Here is a 21,723-nt window from a genome sequence, read left to right as displayed (position 1 = left end):
AGTTAATGAAAGGACTCTGCTAATTTTCATTTGACAGTTTGATTAAAATCAGAACATGTAAAAAATTAATATCAACAATTCAAAGAAAGTACTGCTACAATCAATATATAAATGCTGCTAAAAGATTTTAAAGAACTCAGAGTACTGTCACAATGGTCTGCCAGTTTTGTTAGAGAGGGACACTTTGTCAGTTGAACAAGTTTGTGTTATGGATATAAGACTTTCCACCCCACTCAGGCTTCAGTGTTTTAATTTTAAGATGGTTAATACCTTGATTTTTTTTTTTTTTTAGATGATGCAACCAGTAAAAAACTTTCCACACTAACCACAAATGGTTTAATTCCAGTGTGAATGACCTGGTGCTTGTTAAATGTGACTATATACACTGAACAAAAAAATAAACACAACACTTTTGTTTTTGCTCCCATTTTTCACGAGCTGAACTTAAAGATCTAAAACATTTTCTACACACTCAAAGGACCCATTACTATCAAATATTGTTCACCAATCTGTCTAAATCTGTGTTAGTGAGAACTTCTCCTTTGCTGAGATAATCCATTCCACCTCACAGGTGTGGCATTGTCAAGGTGCTGATTAGACAGCAGGAATATTGCACAGGTGTGCCTTTGACTGTCCACAATAAAAGGACACTCTAAAATATGCAGTTTGATCACACAGCACAATGCTACAGATGTCGCAAAACCAGTCAGCATCTGGTGTGGCCACCATTTTCCTCACACAGTCCAACACATCTAATGGAGATCTGTTGCACCTTGTGAGGCAAATGGTGTGCAATGGGCATAGAGTTGATCAGGTTGTTGATTGTGGGCTGTGGAATGTTGGTCCACTCCTCTTCAATACTTGCGCAAAGTTGCTGAATATTGGCAGGAAGTGGAACATGCTGTCATATACACTAAGCCGAGCGTCCCAAACTAATGGTGACATGTCTGATGAGTATGCTGGCCATGCGAGAACTGGGATGTTTTCAGCTTCCAAGGAATTGTGTACAGATCCTTGCAATATGGGGTCATGCGTTATCATGCTGTAACATGAGGTTATGGTCATGGATAAATGGCACAACAACAGTCCTCAGGATCTCACATTATGCATCATACACATCTCTGTGTATTCAAAATGCCAACAATAAAATGCACTCGTGTTCATTGTCCATAACCCCACATCCACCATGAGCCACTCGATCCACAACGTTTATGTCATCCACACGATGCAACACAAGCTGTCTGCCATCTGCCCTGAACATTAAAAACATCTGTCAACAGAACACCTCTCCAAAGTGCCAGACGCCATTGAATGTGAGCATTTGCTCACTCAAGTTGGTCACAGTGAAGAACTGCAGTCAGGTCCAGACCCCGATGAGGACGACAAGCATGATGATGAGCTTCCCTGAGACGGTTTCTGAAAGTTTCTTTAGAAATTCTATGGTTATGTAAACCGATTGTTGCTGCAACTGTCTGGGTGGCTGGTCTCCACCTGGTCGGCCATTCTGGAGGTGAACATTCTGAATGTGGAGGTCCTGGACCGGTGCGGTCACATGTGGTCTGTGATTGTGAGGCTGGTTGGATGTACTGCCAAATTCTCTGAAATGCCTTTGAACATGGCTTATGGCAGAGAAATGAACATTCATTTCACAGGCAACAGTTCTGGTAGACATTCCTGCAGTCAGCATGCCAGTTGCACTTGCCCTCAAAAGCTGCGACATCTGTAGCATTGTGCTGTGTGATCAAACTGCATATTTCAGAGTGGCGTTTTTTTGTGGGCAGTCTAAGGCACACCTGTGCAACATTCATGCTGTCTAATCAGCACCTTGACATGCCACACCTGTGAGGGGGGATGGATGGTGATTACAAAAAAATTATATAACTCCAGTGTGGATCAGTTGATGATTTTTTAAGGTACCGATTTGAGTAAATCCCTTTCCACACTGGCCACAGCCAAAACTTTTAACTCCAGCGTGTACGAGTTGATGTTTATTTAAACTACTAATATGAGTAAAAGCCTTTCCACACTGATCGCAGCTGAAAGGTTTAATTCCAGCATGGATGAGCTGATGTTGTTTCAACGTGCTATTCCGAGTAAAATCCTTTCCACACTGAGCACACTTGAATGGTTTAACTCCAGCATGGGTACGCTGGTGTTTTTTTAAGGTGCTATTCTGAGTAAAACACTTTCCACACTGATCACAGCTGAATGGTTTAAATCCAGTGTGGATGAGCTGATGATCTTTTAAGTTACGTTCGTAAGTGAAAGACTTTCCACACTGATCACAGTTGAATGGTTTAAATCCAGTGTGGATGAGCTGATGTTGTTTTAAGTTACGTTTGGAAGTGAAAGACTTTCCACACTGATCACAGCTGAAAGGTTTAATTCCAGCATGGATGAACTGATGTCTTTTTAGGCTGCCACTCTGAGTAAAAGCCATTCCACACTGATCACAGCTGAATGGTTTAGATCCAGTGTGGATGAGCTGATGTTGTTTTAAGTGACCTTTCTGAGTAAAAGACCTTCCACACTGATCACAGCTGAATGGTTTAGATCCAGTGTGGATCAGTTGATGATTTTTTAAGGTACCGATTTGAGTAAATCCCTTTCCACACTGATCACAGCCAAAACGTTTAACTCCAGCGTGTACGAGTTGATGTTTATTTAAACTACTAATATGAGTAAAAGCCTTTCCACACTGATCGCAGCTGAAAGGTTTAATTCCAGCATGGATGAGCTGATGTTGTTTCAACGTGCTATTCCGAGTAAAATCCTTTCCACACTGAGCACACTTGAATGGTTTAACTCCAGCATGGGTACGCTGGTGTTTTTTTAAGGTGCTATTCTGAGTAAAACACTTTCCACACTGATCACAGCTGAATGGTTTAAATCCAGTGTGGATGAGCTGATGATCTTTTAAGTTACGTTTGCAAGTGAAAGACTTTCCACACTGATCACAGTTGAATGGTTTAAATTCAGTGTGGATGAGCTGATGTTGTTTTAAGTTACGTTTGGAAGTGAAAGACTTTCCACAGTGATCACAGCTGAATAGTTTAAATCCAGTGTGGATGAGCTGATGTCTTTTTAGGCTGCCACTCTGAGTAAAAGCCATTCCACACTGATCACAGCTGAATGGTTTAGATCCAGTGTGGATGAGCTGATGTTGTTTTAAGTGACATTTCTGAGTAAAAGACCTTCCACACTGATCACAGCTGAATGGTTTAGATCCAGTGTGGATGCGCTGATGTTGTTTTAAGTGACTTTTCTGAGTAAAAGACCTTCCACACTGATCACAGCTGAATGGTTCAAATCCAGTGTGGATGAGCTGATGTCTTTTTAGGCTGCCACTCTGAGTAAAAGCCATTCCACACTGGTTGCAGCTAAATGGTTTAACTCCAGTGTGGATGAGCTGATGTCCCTTTAAGTTACTTATGGAAGTGAAAGTCTTTCCACACTGGTCACAGCTGAATGGTTTAACTCCAGTGTGGATGAGCTGATGTCTTTTCAAGCTGCTATTATCAGTAAAAGACTTTCCACAACGATCACATCTAAAGCTTCTGTCCCCTCTATCAGTGCGCTGGTGTCTTCTGGCTTGCTTCATAGTATTCAAAGTCTTTTCCACAGGAATCACAACTGGTTTGTCTGTACTCGCTGCCGTTGTGTGGTTTTTGTTCATGTCATCAGTGTGCAGAGTTTTCAGCATGATTTTCCTTCTTTTCCCTATGATAACAAAGAACAAAAAATGGTGACATGCAGTTATGGAACAACAAAACCTAAGTGTAGATGTAACGACACACACATAGACACGTGTGCATTTTGGCAAATCCAACACTGAACCAGTTTCATGAAACTTGGCAAGCAGTTTGCTAACTCGCAGGGTGTCTTGCATTGAAATCTGCTGCAATGACCCGGTTACTGAGTTCACCAGTTAACCTCTTCGACATGTCAATGGCTGTGAACAAAGAGAAACTTGTAAATAACTCATGAGAACTCACCTGTTAATAGAATAATGGATTTGCCTGTGACAGCTGTGTTTAAGACTGCCAGTTGTCATTAGATGCAGTGAATTGTTTATGAGTTGTATGGTAGGTAAATAAACACCCCCTGTTCAACTATACTTGTCTTTGTCTACCTCACTGTAAATCCAGCCTCAAAAGGCCATCCTGTTACACTGCACATGGCACATGACAACACAGTTACAGGGAGATTTGGATTGTAAGTCTGGTCCTGTGTTAAATGCTGCAGTTCCACTGTAATTATTTTACTTTTATAGAGAAAATAAAAAATGATAAATGATTATACTGACATGACTTTTAAGTAATGTTTAAGTTCACAAAAAATATACATTGTAACTGTTATATATCTTAATAATTATAGGATACATTTAATTTTACACATATAGCCCAGTTAAAATGACACAAACTAATGAAATACAATAAAAACATTTTTGATGCAACATAAAAATGGCAGGGTTCTTTTTCTCGTCATGCAGCAAAACAGACCCACATCATGTTTTAAGCAACAGAAATCATTTAACACACATTTCAAATAGGTACCTTAGAGAAACAGCGCTGCATTGACTTCACTAATTATCTCATGATGAACACCCAGATAAGTAGCAACAGGTCTTTCAGATCAACCCAGAAGGTAATCTGTTTAGACACTCTGCTTCTCTTTGTGATCACATGGTAATAATGTTTGGTCTGCAAGATCACATAGATGTTTCCACAGAACAGATAAAGTCAACAGTTTTTGCATGATTTTAACATAAGACAAACGTTTCTTCATTTCGATCTTCACTAAACAGTTTTGTTATACATGCATAGATTTCTAGTCCTTGGTGCATCAGTGGCCTTTTAATCATTATTTTAATTTAGGTTTCTAATAAATAGACATTAAAAATTAATAAACATTTATGAAAACAACAATCACAAGCTTCCGAAAAGACTGCTGTTTTTATTGAACAGTTTGATTAAAAATCAGAACATTTAAGACGTTAATATCAACAATTCAGAGAAAGTCTTTCTACACGCTGGCTGCCAGCTTAAGATAGGCATGTTATTTCTAGCGCAATATTGAAATATCTATTCTTCCGATACCAGTAATTTATGTTCTAGAATCGATTCTCATATTAAAATATCAATATTTTAGTACTTTGGGTATCATTCGGATCTAAATTGGAAGGAACTACTTCCTATTACAGACATACTTCCTATTACGCCTTGTTGTGGAAGTTTTCCATTAAATAAAGCCTGCAGACGAGCGGTGAGCGGTAGCTAACATTCTTTAATCCAAACACACAAAGAACAGAAAACCAAGCTTGTGGAGAGCCTACATGACCGCGGGGCAGATGGTCAGCAGAGTCTCCCTGAGCCTAGCATGGCTCTCAGTTAAATACCTTCTTCAGGAACAAAAGGCAGTACACAGCTGTTTCACACCTTAAGGTTCACACTCCCTTGCTACCTCCCAGAGTCCTCGAAGAGACAAAAAACTCTTCCTGTGGAGTGGTCTGCTTCCCCCAACTTCCTTACTACACCCCCACCATTTGTCTTAATGTATGAGTGTGGAACATGTTTAAATCCAGTGGCACCAAGGCATTATACAATAAAATAATGTGATTAATGCATAAATAAAAGAAATTCCTATACAGCCTTTCACAATCATATGCGAAATACAGCTGTATAAATGTGTCGCAGCCCCTGGCATGCGCACTCACAACAATGGCTGAGCGTAAACAGTCATGTGTGGACACATTTTATCTCCACGAACAGCCAACACGCGGTTTGCGATACATGGGGAAAGAGAGTGAGGTGTTGTGGCAACACCTCTAACCTCGTCAAACACCTTAGGGTCAATCATATCACAGAATATGATGAGGCGAACTGAAGAGGAGGAGAGGGACAGGTGCTGCTAGGGCGAGATAGGCGTCTCTCGCAGAGTCCTTTAGTGCTGTAGGCAGGCAACATACTCAAATAGCGCACAATTTCAAGTTTTTTATTTCTATATGATAATTCTACATTATTAAGCAATATGAACAAGTAGTCTGATGTCCTGTAATCATTATTAATCTATATTATTACAATTACATAATACAATTATATATTTTTTCTTCATGCATTAATCATCCAGGAAAGTAAATCTCCAAAAGTTGATGTCGGATGTAGCGTTTTGTGGGAGAAACGTTTCATCACTCATCCAAGTGACTTCTTCAGTCTCAGCTAACTGCAGTTTTCTCCAATCTTATAAACAGTACATTTGCACAATGACTGAAACCAGCCCACTGAAGGAACAATGGGTTGGGAGGTCAGTTTCTTAATCTTAATTATGCAAATTCTCATGACCATTGACCAACAACCACTGACCAAAACCTTGATCAGTGGGTTATTGATAACAATGTCATCTGCAAACATTATAATCCAAAGAGACTGTTAACTTATCTTGCATGTCAGCCTGTCCATCACAACTGGAAGCAAGAAGGGGCTCAGAATTGATGTAATCCCACCCCCACCTTCAATCAATCTGTTACCACACATTTCACCATTGTGTCTTCATGTCCTGGACCACCAGATCCACAAAGACATAGTGAAGATCTGACAGTCTCCATCAAACCCTCAAAGCAAACATCACATCTGTAAATCTCTTTCCATTTACTTGCTCATTTTACCTGGTCCTAAGTCTTTCTAATACTTAGCTTGCTCAATGCTGTCAAAGTTTATCCACACTCGCTTTCACCAGAGACCATGTAGGTCTTAACTGATATAACAGACTTTCTCGCAGTAGCATTGAACAGGAGATTAAAGCTGAATTCTGTCAGGCCTGATCAAGTTTTTAAATTTGACCAGGCATACAGAAGATTTGTTCAGATCAGCTGTGTTTCTCACTCTGTCCAAAAGAACTCTGTCAGAGTACTGTCACGACAGTCTGCCAGTTTTGTTACAGAGCGACACTTTGTCAGTTGAACAAGTTTGCATTATGGATATAAGACTTTCCACCCCACTCAGGTTTCAGTGTTTTAATTTTAATATGGTTGATATCTTTATTTTTTTTAGATGATTAAACTAGACTTTCCACACTGACCACAAATGCTTTAACTCCAGTGTGAATGATCTGGTGCTTTTTAAATGTGTCTATATAAGTAAAAGCCTCCACAGTGATCACAAAACAATTATTTGACTCCAGTGTGGATGAGTTGATGTTTTCTTAAATTACTAATATGAGTAAAAGATTTTCCACACTGGCCACAGACAAATGATTTAACTCCAGTGTGGATGAGTTGATGTTTTCTTAAATTACTAATATGAGTAAAAGACTTTCCACACTGGCCACAGACAAATGATTTAACTCCAGCATGGATTAGCTGATGATCTTTTAAGTGACTTCTATGAGTAAAAGACTTTCCACACTGATCACAGGTGAATGCTTTAACTCCAGCATGGATGAGCAGATGTTGTTTTAAGTGACTGTTGCGATTAAAAGCCTTTCCACACTGATCACAGGTGAATGCTTTAACTCCAGCATGGATGAGCTGATGTTGTTTCAAGTGACTTTTGTGAGTAAAACAGTTTCCACACTGATCACACCTAAAAGGCTTTACTCCAGCATGGATGAGCTGATGTTCTTTTAAGTGACTTTTGTGAGTAAAGGAGTTTCCACACTGATCACACCTAAAAGGTTTAACTCCAGCATGGATGAGCTGATGTCCTTTTAAGTGACTTTTGCGAGTAAAAGACTTTCCACACTGATCACAGCTGAATGGTTTAACCCCAGCATGGATAAACTGATGTTCTTTAAAGTTCCTTTTGTGAGTAAAAGCCTTTCCACACTGATTACAGCTAAATGGTTTAACACCAGCGTGGATAAGCTGATGTTTTTTTAAGCTTCCATCCTGAGTAAAAGCCTTTCCACACTGATCACAGCTGAATGGTTTAAATCCAGTGTGGATGAGCTGATGTGCTGTTAAGTTACTTTTGGAAGTGAAAGACTTTCCACACTGGTCACAACTGAATGGTTTAACTCCAGTGTGGATGAGCTGATGTCCTTTTAAGTTACTTTTGGAAGTGAAAGCCTTTCCACACTGTTCACAGCTGAATGGTTTAAATCCAGTGTGGATGAGCTGATGTTTTTTTAAACTGTGATGCTGAGAAAAAGACTTTCCACAATGATCACAGCTAAAGGGTTTGACTTCAGCATGGATGAGATGATGTCTTTTTAAGCTGCTATTATGAGTAAAAGACTTTCCACAACAATTACATCTAAAGCTTCTGTCCCCACTATCGGTGCGCTGGTGTCTTCTGGCTTGCTTCATAGTGGTAAAAGTCTTTTCCAGAGGGATCACAACTGGTTTATCTGTACTTGTTGGCGTTGGGTGGGTTATTTTTAGGTCATCAGTGTGCCGAGGTTTTGGCTTGCTTTTCCTTCTTTTGCCTATGATGACAAAGAATCAAAATAGTGACATGCAGTTATGGAACAACAAAACCTACAAAAAAAAGAATATAGTTGTTTTTTTGTTTTTTTTTACAGTGTAAGAATATTCAACACTGCTATCAATACATTTTTCAAAAATTGTCTTTGTGCAAAATGGGTTTAAAAACACAAACAACTGTGGGATACTGTTTGTCCATGATTTGCACCGGGTTAACAAATTGTCACAGGATCAGTGCTGTGCCAAGGTAGGTATCACCAACTAAATTTGTGCCCCCTGCATTGTGAGCATTCGCTGGGCACAGTTAGATTTGTATTGTTGATTGTCATTTATGCTTATGTGACCAAGTGGTCAGCGGGGTTAGATAAAAGGAAATAATAAAATGACAACGCCACCTAGGGGAATTTCACCCCCAGGAAATATATTTAAGAAAAATAGATTATAGGAATAAAAGGAGGCCGCACAACAACGGCTGGGAAGGCGTTTCACTCTTCCGATTTAGGTTGGGCAATTTGCCACGGAGAGGTGAATACAGCAATCAAACCCTAAAACAACAGATAAATGTAACCTTAGACTCTTATAGCTATGAATGCTAATAAAAGTAGTTTTAACGGCTTACCCCAGGACTGGAGGCACTATACTCTCACTGGTGGGGATAACACGAGCACCTCTCTCCGCAACGTCGGGATAAAACAAACTGCCGCGCTACAGCGGGCCGCAAAAACTATATTAACACAAATTCCAGTACTCGGAGGGAATCTGAGGTTAAGCGAGAGCATACCTGTAGCTGTCATACGATCTGCTCTTGCTGATCAGTCCGTCGCAGTGTGCCAGCATTTACTGCTGCTTTGCGCCGAATGCACGGGAGGACGTGGCTAACGCCACCCTGCAATCAATATGCAGGTGGGTTCCCAATTAACCTAGTCGCGCAGCGAAGAGAACGAGCGCAGGAGAGAGAGAGCGCAGGAGAGAGAGTGAGAGAGAAAAAGAAAGGCGAGTAGCCCATCTGGCTACATCTACCCCCCCTTTATGTATTGGCGCCCGGACAATAACTCAAGGAACCTAACACCATGGCCTGAATACGGCAAGCTGAGCATTAGCGACTGGTGCAGATTCAACAGGACATGGCAAGTGATGAACATTTGAGTGCTGACCAGCTGTCGAACGTGCTGTTCTCTGCAAGTGTGGCCCACTCACCTCAGACTGTTCAACAGAGCCTGAGGAAGAATCTGGGGGAGCAGAGGTCGAGGGTGCTACAATCACACTGGGAGTAGACCTGAGCTCCACCGATGGAACTCTAGAGGCATCGAAAAGTGACGCCACAGGTGCTACAGGGTGTGAGGGTACCTCAGGGACAAGGAGCCACAACTCGTCGTCACTCAGAGAGGTCTGCTCTGAGTCAGCAGGCACAGGTGGGGGTGGAACCTGTGGACCAGGTGTAGGAGGCCCTAGGCTGACCTGTGCCTTCAACATGTCGCGATGGACATGTCGAACCTTCTCCAAGTCTCCCACGGGGGCAATGGTATAAACAGCCCCATTCTCTTGGGGTGCCCTCAACACCTGATAGACCACAGAGCTCCACAGGTCCTGGATCTTGTGCCGGCCCTGGGCGCTGTGATCTTGAAGATACACCAGCTGACCGACCTTTAAAGGAACAGGGTGGACTCTCTGGTCATGCCGCTCCTTGCGACGGTCAGCGGCCAGTGAAAACCGTGCCCGAGCTCCCTCAAAAGCCACCATTAACCTGGCTTGGTGCTCGGCCACCCAGTCCTGTACCTCTCCAGGCACTGGGTCCTGAACGCGGCCTAGAAGGAAATCAATAGGCAGCCTAGGATTCCTGCCAAACATCAGGAAAAACGGCGACTCTCCAGTGCCCTGATGTGGCGTGCTATTATAGCAAAAGAGCACATGCGGTAAGCATGCAGCCCAGTCGCGTTTCCGAGATGATGGCAGGGTCCGGAGGAGGTTATGGAGGGTTCGGTTAAACCGTTCGCACTGCCCATTACCCGCTGGGTGGTAAGGGGTTGTACTTGGCTACCCGATACAACTCGCATAGCTGTTGCATCACCAAACTTTCAAAGTTTCTACCCTGGTCAGAGTGGAGGCGGCTAGGAACGCCAAACTTAAAAAAACACTCTGTTAACAGGGCCTGGGCCACAGTAGAGGCCCGCTTGTCCGGGGTAGAGACTGCAACAGTGTATTTGCTAAAAACATCAGTCATAACCAAGACGTTTTCAACTCCACTATGGGAAGGTTCCAACACCGTGAAGTCTATGGCCAGGATTTCATTTGGCCTAGACGCCAACAGGTGACCCATATAGCTATGAGACCCCAACTCTGAGTCCTTTGCGACCTGACAGCGTTCACAACGCTGAACCCATTGCTTGATGTCAGAGGACATCCCGGGCCAATAGCAACGCTGCCTGACCAGTTCAGTGGTACGCTCAATACCTTGGTGCCCATGATCCTGGTGCAGCTGCCTCAAGGTCTCAGGCTTCAGAGCGTCTGGAAGAACAAGTTGGAGGGCTTCCTCACCTCCACCCGGACGCAAAATACGGCGATAAAGGATGCCATCCTTCTCCACCAGACGATCCCACTGACGCAGCAGAACCATGACTGGTTTGGGGACCTGACTCCTTTCCTCCGAAGAGGGCTGGGTGTGCCTCCTCCAGTATACCAAGAAATCCTTGAGGAGGGGGTCAGCCTCCTGCAAAGCACGAATATCCCCCAGAGAGTGAGATGGAAAGGCCCCAATCTCCAACTGAGTAACGGAGCGCAAAACTGCTGGACACTGAGCCTGCTGAAGTGAAGTTGGGACAGGAGTCCCAGGCAACACACCCTCAGCCAAGCTGGAGCTCGTCTCATACTGTCGAGAGAGAGCATCAGCGGTCCTATTACTGCGGCCTGAGCGATACTTAATCTCAAAATCGAATGCCGCCAGCTGGGAGGCCCACCTCTGCTCGGTGGCACCCAGCTTAGCTGAAGAGAGATAACTGAGTGGATTATTATCAATGTAAACCACACACTTCTGCCCCAGCAGGTACTCCCGGAACTTCTCGGCCATGGCCCACTTGAGCGCAAGAAACTCCAGCTTCATGGAGCTGTAATTGTCCATGTTGCGCTCATGTGGCCGAAGACCTCGACTAGCATAAGCCACTGGCCTAACAACACCTTCTACATCTTGGGAGAGAACTGCACCCAAACCACTGTGGCTGGCGTCAATCTCCAAGATAAATGGGCGCGTAAAGTCAGCATATGCCAGCACAGGTGCAGACACAAGCTTTGCTTTCAGGTCCTCAAAGCTCTCCTTACACTGAGGGGTCCAAATAGCACTCAAACTCTGTCCCGAGCCCTTCTTTGTCTTGGTGCCAGCCAATTTAGTCACCACTTGATGCAGGGGAGCCGCCAACGTGGCAAACCCCTCCACAAAGCGCCGGTAATAGCTGGCGAAACCCAAAAAGGATCTCAACTCTGACACGGAGCGAGGACACTGCCATTTGGCTACTGCATCGACCTTGGCTGGATCGGTGGAGACACCCTCGCAAGAGATTACATGGCCCAAGTAGTTAACCTTCTGCTGGAAAAAAGGCACACTTTTCTAGCTTAGCCTTGAGCCCCTCTTGCTGCAGCCTTGCCATCACCATCTCTAGCCGTTGCAGGTGCTGAGAGACAGACGAGGAGAACACAATGATGTCGTCTAGGTACAGCAGTAGCGACTGGCACTGCTGATCCCCGAACATCCTCTGCATTAGGCGCTGGAAGGTACCAGGAGCATTGCACAGCCCGAACGGCATACGATTCCACTCGAACAGGCCAAATGGCGTGCAAAAAGCGGTCTTGGGCCTATCCTGCTCAGAAACTGGCACCTGGTTGTACCCGCTGGCCAGGTCGATGGTAGAAAACCAGCGTACGCCAGCAAGGGCATCCAGACTTTCCTTAATGCGAGGTAAAGGGAAGGCGTCCTTCCTCGTTTTGCTATTCAGCAAACGGTAGTCAACGCACAGACGGAGACTTCCAACCTTCTTGCGGACCAACACAATGGGAGAGGCATAAGGAATGCTACTCTCCCTAATTACCTGGGCCTCCAGTAGCTGGTTGATATGGGCCCTGACAGCCTCATAATCAGAAGGAGGAATTCGCCTGTACCTCTGCCGGACGGGTGCGTCATCGAGCAGCGGTATGTCGTGCGAAATGAGGTTTTTGCAACCCAATTCTCCCTCATAAGTGGAGAAAACAGAGCGGTACTTCTGCAAAAGTAACCGTACCTCATGTTGCTCTGACTCAGCGAGAGCAGACAGGTCAATCGCATCCACCATCTCTTGAGCAGGGCTGCTGGTTGTATGGGAGGAAACGGTAACGGGAAAAGAGTGTTCCTCGCTAACACCAGCAGGGAGGCTAACAACAGTAGCTTTGCTTATCACTCCCAAACGGGTCCACGGGTGGAGAACAGCTTCAGCTGTCCCCACATTGGTGACTGGGACATAGGCAACGCCCTTATCCACCTGGACCAAACATGGAGAGGCCAGCAACCCAACTGGCAACCCAGACTCAAAAGGCTCAAAAAGCACAGCCTGACCTGACAACTGCTGAACACAGGTGGTAGCCACCAGCTGCATGACACCACCAGGTATCCGCACAGCCCGCGGGCCGTGTACCTTAACGGTACCGACAGGGTCCTCTGGGGCTTGGGCTGCAGACTGGTGTCACTGATGTAAGGCCTCCAAAACTGGTCTCGGTGCCTGTGACACAGAAGGAGAATTAAACAAGGAGCCACCGAAAGCCCCAAACAGCTCTTGATAACAGCGGCGGATTACATTCATTCCTAAAATACCAGGAACAGAGGGCGTGGCACTAGAAGGGTCCTTCACTATGAGGATCCCACAAGAGGGCATTTCCTTGGCACACAGGAGTACACTGAGCTCCAAATAGCCAATGTAAGGAATGGCAAGCCCATTGGCAGCCCGAAGCTGTAACCAATGGCATGACTGAAGGCGTTCTTGTCCCCAAGGGGCAAAATGTGCCAAAAAGAAAGTTTCTGTGATGGTGGAAACCATGGACCAAGTATCCACCAAACAAGGGACAGTCACCCCACTACTCAGCACATCTATCTTTGGACACGATGAAATTAGCCTGCCAATCCTATCTTTCTGTGAGCCAGTGAACTCCCCACCTGAACTGTGACTCTGCAGCTCAGAGGGCTTTAGTTTTCCGACTGGGTAGCGGGAAGATGATTGCCAACTGCGGTATAAGGAGGGCCTGAATCAGAACCTGCTCTGGGGTGGCGTGAAGCCCGCTCCCCAGTGCACTCCCTAGCAAAGTGCCCTGGCTGCTGACACCGGCGACAAATCACCGAGCCAGCCCGTGAAGGCCGAACACCTCTTCGGGGGTTCTGTAAAGAAACCACTGTCTCAGTGAGCTGATTTAACTGCTCTTGTTGGCGCTTTAGGAGTTCCTTTAGCTCACGCCACTCGGACTCGGGTGTACCAACAGGAGCAAACCTAGGGCTAGTGTGCACCCCACACTGGAAACCATACGCTGATGGGTGGGAATAGCCACGGTCACGAACACCGCCTGAAAACCCTTCTCTTTCCCATCTAATTGCTTCCCCGCGCACCTCTAACAAGGTGGCAGTAGGCACACGGCAAACGTATTGTTTAAGCTCTCTGCGGAGAGCACTGTCAACAACATGTTCTACAAACTGGTCTCGGAACAACACCTCTGCATTACGTATGCCATCAGGTGCACTTTGTTTTACTTGCTCCATCAGAGCCATTAGCGCTAAGGTATACTCCTGCAAAGTCTCTCCCTCCCGCTGTCTCCTCGAAAAGAAAGCCTGCTGCAGAGTGACATAGGACTGCGCATTACCATACAGTTCCTTTCAAATGGTCAACACCCGAGCAGGATCCCCTCGCTCTAAATTAGGGCGAAATTTGATCTCCTCCCTTGCTTCTCCCTCTAAATGGTCAAAAATAAAGAACGCTTGATCAGCAACAAACAGGTGCCGGGCACGCATGCACGCTTGAACCTCTTTGACCCATTCAGCTATATTGATGCCCGTTCTGCCATTGAACATGGGACATTTACGGTCCCTAGGCACCACCACCAAACGCTCGGTAACGGCGGCCTGGCTACCAACGTTTGGTATGCAACCAGCTGGTGCGAAGGAGGCCGACGCGGCACCACCACCACACTCTAGCACAGCGCCCCTATCCCGGCGCAATTGCTCATTATCTGCCTTTAACTGCGCTACCAAGTCTCTAAGTTGCTGCAATTCTTCCTCCATAATAAATTTTGACCAAAAAAAGGAAAATTAAATCAGCAAGGTGCTAAAATCCTATTACTCTTCCTCCTAAACCTGGATACTGCTGTCTTGTCTATAATCACACTCTAAAACAAATAGAGCCTTCAAACAGGTGAACTGTGATCTTTGCAAAAATAAAACAATTTACAAGACCAAACGTCTACCTCAAATGTGCATCCTGTCGACCAACGCCAAGTATGTGACCAAGTGGTCGGCGGGGTTAGATAAAAGGAAATAATAAAATGGCAACGCCACCTAGGGGAATTTCACCCCCAGGAAATATATTTAAGAAAAATAGGTAAAAGGAATAAAAGGAGGCCGCACAACAGCGGCTGGGAAGGCATTTCACTCTTCCGATTTAGGTTGGGCGATTTGCCACGGAGAGGTGAATACAGCAATCAAACCTTAAAACAACAGATAAATGTAACCTTAGACTCTTATAGCTATGAATGCTAATAAAAGTAGTTTTAACGGCTTACCCCAGGACCGGAGGCGCTATACTCTCACTGGTGGGGATAACACGAGCACCTCTCTCCGCAACGTCGGGATAAAACAAACTGCCGCGCTACAACGGGCCGCAAAAACTATATTAACACAAATTCCAGTACTCGGAGGGAATCTGAGGTTAAGCAAGAGCATACCTGTAGCTGTCATATGATCTGCTCTTGCTGATCAGTCCGTCGCGGTGTGCCAGCATTTACTGCTGCTTTGCGCCGAATGCACGGGAGGAATGATCGGGAGGAATGATCCAGAAAAACACTGGCTTAGCTTTATACGGGCTAACGCCACCCTGCAATCAATATGCAGGTGGGTTCCCAATTAACCTAGTTGCGCAGCGAAGAGAACGAGCGCAGGAGAGAGCGAGCGCAGGAGAGAGAGTGAGAGAGAAAAAGAAAGGCGAGTAGCCCATCTGGCTACACTTAGAAGTATCTACTCATATATACTTAGAGTTTTATAATCAATGTCATGTTGGTAGAGGTTTGATCCTTCTGTGTGCCTCCCAGAGCGCTCTGGCATACACATACAACTTAAGGTCAGGAGAGAGGTCATATCTGCTCTTACTGATTTATGGTATAGAAGGACACCAACTCTGTATCTGGTTAAGTATAAGAGCCTTTTGTTTAGATGGACCGCTAGACTCCTGGCACCAGCTTTGGGGAGTCTTCATGGGGTCACATCTTGACCCCCCCCCCCACACACACACACACACAAGGTATTCTTTGTCCACATGTATACCTATATGAAACGTCATATGTTAATGAACCTATGCATATTCATGTAACCACAATAAAAGGAGTGCTATGGGGAACCTGGCTGAGAGTCTGATGGAGGTCAAGTGGGTGGAACGACACTTGGCTCCAGGCAGGTCTCCCTCATGCATGAGTAACACAAAGAACTTTGCCTACTCGTGTCTTGCTTTTGCTGTGTAGTATATTCTCTTGAACGTTCCAGCGGTTTAAGCTACAAACCTATCAGGCATGGACTGCAGATCCAGTTTACTCTGCCTCCATTACAAACAATTAGACGTGGAAGTAGTGATGTTTGAGTTTTGTGATGAAGCAAAAAATGAGTGGATTACATTACCATTCAGTTTGAGATTTACAACAGAAAATTATATATTTATTGTTCTCACGAGGTACCGGACGGGATTATTTTAACAAAGGACATTTTGTCTGATAATTTTTTTTTTCTCCTGTAACTTTACTGTATGAAGAGCTAAAACCTCCAACATTTCAGGAGTAGTTAGTCGTTATTTTCTAGTCATTGGCTTGGAAGGAAGTTGGTTTGGAAGCATATCTGGCAATGCATCAACGTCTGCTTTGCGTTTGTGTGCAACCCTGTTAAAAAAAACCTTCTATTATTCTAGCAGTGTGTGACAAAGTGGCTAGGACTGAATTCATTTACCATTTGTCACTTGTATATATTGTTATTTTGAGGTCTGTTATCTTATAGTCAAGATCCATCAGGTGCTCCATCAGTTGCAAAACCAATAGACTAAAAACCACCTTCTTCCCGTGGGCTGTCAGAACTTGCAATGCAAACTAAGAACGTGAACAAACTTCTTCCATACAATAACTCTCTTGCTGCTGTTCATTGACTATGTTGCTGCCATCCCATGTGCAATATCTTAGTCTTTCCTCGTTCTGTGCAATATTTTGGTCATCTCTTTTTTTGGTGCTATGTTTTACCCCCTGTGCTATATTTAGGTCTCTGTAAAAAAAAAAAGTCCTGGCTTTTATAGCAGATAACCCCCTGAAAATATTCTCCAGTAAATCCAAAAAGGAAGAAAACCACGAATCGACATATGAACATTACCTGATGCTGCTGAACTGAAGTAGAGCAATGTTGAAGAGGTTTTATTAGAGAAATGGCTACGCATTTTGCAATTTGGCATCGTTTGTAAAAGTTTAAATTTCTTTAGTAGAAATGAGCAGAAATTAAGCTTTCTGGTCAGATGGCACTTTTAAAAACAAACAAACAAAAACGATAGGCAGCAACACTGTACACATCGGTAGACTGATGCATGATAAGCAAGCAAATAATGCAAAAAACTGATTTTTTTTATAATGACAAACTAATCTTGAACTACACTGAGAGAGCTGTAGAGCAAGTGTGATTAGTGGTGGAAGCAAGACAACAAATGCAAGAGGAAATTCATGACAATATTTATCAAACATGAAGCATAGTTTTGATGCTCTTTTGCTTCTGGTTCAGTGAATTTAGTCAGACAGTGATACAACCTGTAGTTTCAGAATCTGTGAGATGTCGGCTTTCAGCACCAGACGGCAGGTCGGCGCGTTATATTTAAATATTTTGACGGAATCTGTTTGCCTGCTCTTTAATCATTATTGTGTTATTCAAACTACAATACATTTCAATCAGGGAAATTTATTTTTTCAAACCACCCATCATCAAGCCTTGAAACCTGGTGCGACTAACTCCTACAGGTGTTCCAACCTTTCTGAATTACTTACAAACTGCTCTGTCTGCATAAAAGCAGTGTTGGAACACACTGTAGTAAGATATCCTTATGAGCATCAGTTGAACATTATTGTACTGCAGAAAGTGATGTTTTGCCACAAAAAAAATGTGAGGAACAAGGCAGTTAACTCTAGAAGAGAGAAATTGCAAAGAAAGTCAAGGGGTCAATGAATACAGTTTCCTTCACCATTCAAAAGCCCTCAGAAACTGGGACAACTCTGACAGAAAGAGGTCTGGCAGACCCAAAGCCACAACTGAATACCAGGACAGGTTTCTGAGAGTTGACAGGTTGTGTGATAGCTGAGTCACAGGACAAAAGCTTCATGCACAGCTAAATAGTGGTCATAGTAATCAAGTGTCAGTTTCAACAGTGAAGAGAAGACTTCAAGCTGCAGGTTTGATAGGATGAGTTGCAGCAAGAAAGCCAATGCTGAGACATCAGAATAAGAAGAATCAGTATAAGAGGTCTTGATGCATTCTCAATCATCCAGGAAAATAAATCTCCAAAAGTTGATTCTGTTCATCTGGACGTAGCGTTTTCTGGGAGAAACGTTTCGTCACTCATCCAAGTGACTTCTTCAGTCTCAGCTGACTGCAGGTTTCAATCTTATAAACAGTACATTTGCATAATGACTGAAACCATCCCACTGAAGGAACAATAGGCTGGGAGGTCAGTTCCTTAATCATAATTATGCAAATTCTCATGACCATTGATCAACAACCACTGACCAAAACCCACTGATCAAAGACCACTGATCAATGGCCATGAGTCCCATTCACAGAGAGTTGGGGAATGGCTGCAATCACAGCATTGTAAGATGGCGAAAGATGTACCCTTAGGCCCCCTCCTCAATTCAGAGATGGTCTTTCCCTTTTGACGTAAATGGCCTCCTTGAATCCGCACTCAAACCAGCATTCTTCCCTGTCCAGGATGTGTACATCCTCATCTTTGAAAGAGTGTCCACTAGCCTGTAGGTGTAAATAGACTGCAGAGTCCTGACCTGATGAGGTAGCTCTTCTGTGTTGTGCCATCCGCTTCGCCAGAGGTTGTTTGGTTTCCCCGATGTATAAATCCTGGCAATCCTCCTGGCACTTAACAGCGTACACTATGTTACTCTGTTTGTGTCGGGGGACCCGATCCTTGGGGTGGACCAATTTTTGGCGCAGCATGTTTTGGGGTTTAAAAGCCACAGAGACCCGGTGTTTCGAAAAAATGCGTCTCAATTGTTCCGATACTCCTGACACACACGGGATCACTACAGGTTTTCGCTTGGGCAGCGGTTGTCTTTCTCTCCTGGATCGGCTGGAGCTTTCTTTAGGTGCCTTTCCAGCTTTGACAAAAGTCCAGCTGGGATAACCACATTTACTCAGGGCCTTTTTGATGTGCTGTTCTTCTGCCTCCCTGGCCGCTGTGTCTGTGGGGATGGTGTTCGCTCTGTGTTGTACGTTCTGATGACACCCATTTTGTGTTCCAGTGGATGATGAGAGTCAAACCTTAGATACTGATCCGTATGTGTAGGTTTACGGTACACGTCAGCTTTTAGATGTCCCCCATTACTGATGGAAATCTCACAGTCTACGAAGGCTAACCTGCCACTTTTCGTATCCTCCCTGGTGAATTTGATGTGTCAGTCCACCGAGTTAATGTGATCCATGAAATGTAGTACGTCCTGAGATTTGATTTTCACCCAGGTGTCATCCACATATCTGAACCAATGGCTTGGTGGTGTTCCAGGGTAGGATAGCAAAGCCCTCTTTTCCACTTCTTCCATGTACAAATTGGCCACGATGGGTGAAACTGGGGAACCCATGGCACATCCATGTTTCTGCCTGTAGAACTGACCCTTGTATGTGAAGTAGGTGGAATGAAGACACAGTTCCAAAAGCAAACACACTTGGTCGATGCTGAGAGTGGTCCTGTTGCTGAGGTTGAGGTCATCTTGTAATCTCTTACGGACTACCTCCAACGCTTCCGTGACTTGGATGCAAGTGAAGAGAGATGTAATGTCGTACGAGACCATGGTTTCATCTCCCTGCATAATGACATCTCTCACCTTCTCAATAAAATCCAGGGTGTTCTGGATGTGGTGTTCAGAGCTGCCCACCAGCGGGTTGAGGATCAAAGCCAGAAACTTGGAGATGTTATAGGTGACAGAGTTGATCATGCAGACAATCGGTCTTAAAGGTGCACCCTGTTTATGTATTTTTGGTAAACCATACAGACTTGGTGTAGATTCCCCTGGGTACAGCCTGTGGTATGAGGTCCGGTCAATAGCCTTGTCTTGTTCTAACTGCTTCAGACAGTCTATCACCCTCTTCTTGTAGCCACTTCCTGGGTCTCGTTTCAGGGGCTCATAAGTATTTTCATCACTGAGTAGTGACAAAATCTTCTCATGATAGTCTTTCTGGTTTAGCAATACTGTGCACCTACCCTTGTCTGCCGGAAGGATGATAATGTTGTTGTCATCACTAAGTGATGTGAGTGCCTTCCTCTCCTCCATGGTGATGTTGGATGCTGGGAATTTGCATAATTATGATTAAGGAACTGACCTCACAGCCCATTTTTCCTTCAGTGGGCTGGTTTCAGTCATTATGCAAATGTACTGTTTATAAGATTGAAACCTGCAGTCAGCTGAGACTGAAGAAGTCACTTGGATGAGTGACAAAACGTTTCTCCCAGAAAACGCTACGTCCAGATGAACAGAATCAACTTTTGGAGATTTATTTTCCTGGATGATTGAGAATGCATCAAGACCTCTTATACTGAGTCTTCTTATTCTGATGTCTCAGTATAAGAGGTTTCCCTGAGCCATGAAACACTGCCATTGAACTATGGAAGACTGGAAGGTATAATAAATCAAAATTTTAAATCTTTGGTTCATCACACAGAACTTATGCAGCACAAATGGAAAGAACATTTTGAAGAATATAGAGAATAAAACAGGTGTGTTCAGCTGTTTTATCTTCCAGGCCTATAAATTGATTCCATGATTTCTTTGTTTAACTCCAACTCATTATTTATACTATGGTTTTCATTCAGAGTGCAATGAAACACTAAGCTATATAATTTTCAATTGAAAAAAAAATTCAAAAATTAGGGTGTTCTACCACTTTTGACCGGTAGGGTACGCTTCCACTCAAAGGTTGGACACACACGCTCATTTAATGGTTTTGCTTTATTTTACTAATTTCTACTTTATAGCTATATTTGTCAAATATATGAAGCGAGATAAAAGGAATTATGTGGCAAAGAAAACAATAATGAACCACTGTAAAATATATTATGTCTTATATTTTAGACTCAAAGTGACATCAAATAGATATTCATTTTTCCATTCAGTGTGGGTATGTACCACAAATATATATTTTTTAAACAGAAGCAATGTTTTTGAAGTATTTTGGTGACAAAAGAAAGATTAGAAAGATTAAGGAATACTAGTTGCTTTACATTATTTTTCTTCAGCAATGATTTGTCCCACATTTGGTATAAACTGGCAAAATTCCAGTGTGTGCAGAATAAATGTTATTATTACTATCAATAATCATAATAACAACAGCTTAATGTCTGTAGAATAATGGTGGTGATTTTATTTTTGTCACCTTTTATGAAGAACGGATGTTTCTCACTGCAGTGGCTGAGCTGCTCCTCCATCAGACTCTCCTCCTCCCGTCAGTCGCCTGTATCATCAAACAGATCTTTATTTTTCTATTCAGTGATTTATTGTACGGCACTACCTAAGAGCATTGTATTGTATAGAATTATTCTTCCTCATACATTCAGTACCAACATTAGAATCAGATTCAGAGAAACTCTATTAATCCCAGAGTGAAATTGAGTTGTCATAGAAGCAAATATGCAACAAAGAACAAGCATTCATACAAATGAGCCTAGAAACAGTTATGATGGATCAATATTAAGACAAATACAGAGATATATAAATAAAAAGCAAAATTATTGAAAGCAAAATAGTAAGATTAAACAGAAAGAAAATAAAAAAGACAGAACCGCAAAAGAAAC

At 43.6% G+C, this 21,723-nt stretch overlaps 2 protein-coding genes and 1 pseudogene across 2 annotated transcripts; 1 reads left to right on the top strand and 2 right to left on the bottom strand.

Annotated features, from left to right (window-relative positions):
• Positions 1 to 73: 73 nt before the first annotated feature.
• Positions 74 to 3,703, bottom strand: LOC146522607 (uncharacterized). Its single transcript, XM_085153519.1, has one exon. It carries the CDS (start codon positions 3,701 to 3,703, stop codon positions 1,874 to 1,876), a length of 1,830 nt encoding a protein of 609 aa, XP_085009645.1. The 3' UTR covers positions 74 to 1,873.
• On the top strand, positions 795 to 1,451 carry LOC146522608 (uncharacterized; annotated as a pseudogene).
• Positions 3,704 to 3,876: 173 nt separating the features above from the next.
• LOC146522606 (uncharacterized) lies at positions 3,877 to 21,383 on the bottom strand. The gene is made up of 2 exons (XM_085153536.1): positions 21,306 to 21,383; positions 3,877 to 8,424 (listed from the first exon to the last, which is right to left on the bottom strand). The coding sequence occupies exons 1-2, from the start codon at positions 21,355 to 21,357 to the stop codon at positions 7,166 to 7,168; spliced, it is 1,311 nt and encodes a 436-aa protein (XP_085009662.1). The 5' UTR covers positions 21,358 to 21,383; the 3' UTR covers positions 3,877 to 7,165.
• Between the last annotated feature and the right edge of the window lie 340 nt (positions 21,384 to 21,723).

This window comes from Neolamprologus multifasciatus, chromosome 3, assembly GCF_963576455.1.
Source record: "Neolamprologus multifasciatus chromosome 3, fNeoMul1.2, whole genome shotgun sequence".
NCBI lineage: Eukaryota > Metazoa > Chordata > Actinopteri > Cichliformes > Cichlidae > Neolamprologus > Neolamprologus multifasciatus.
Note: the sequence above shows the minus strand (reverse complement) of the source record. Positions and strands in the feature narration are given on the sequence as shown.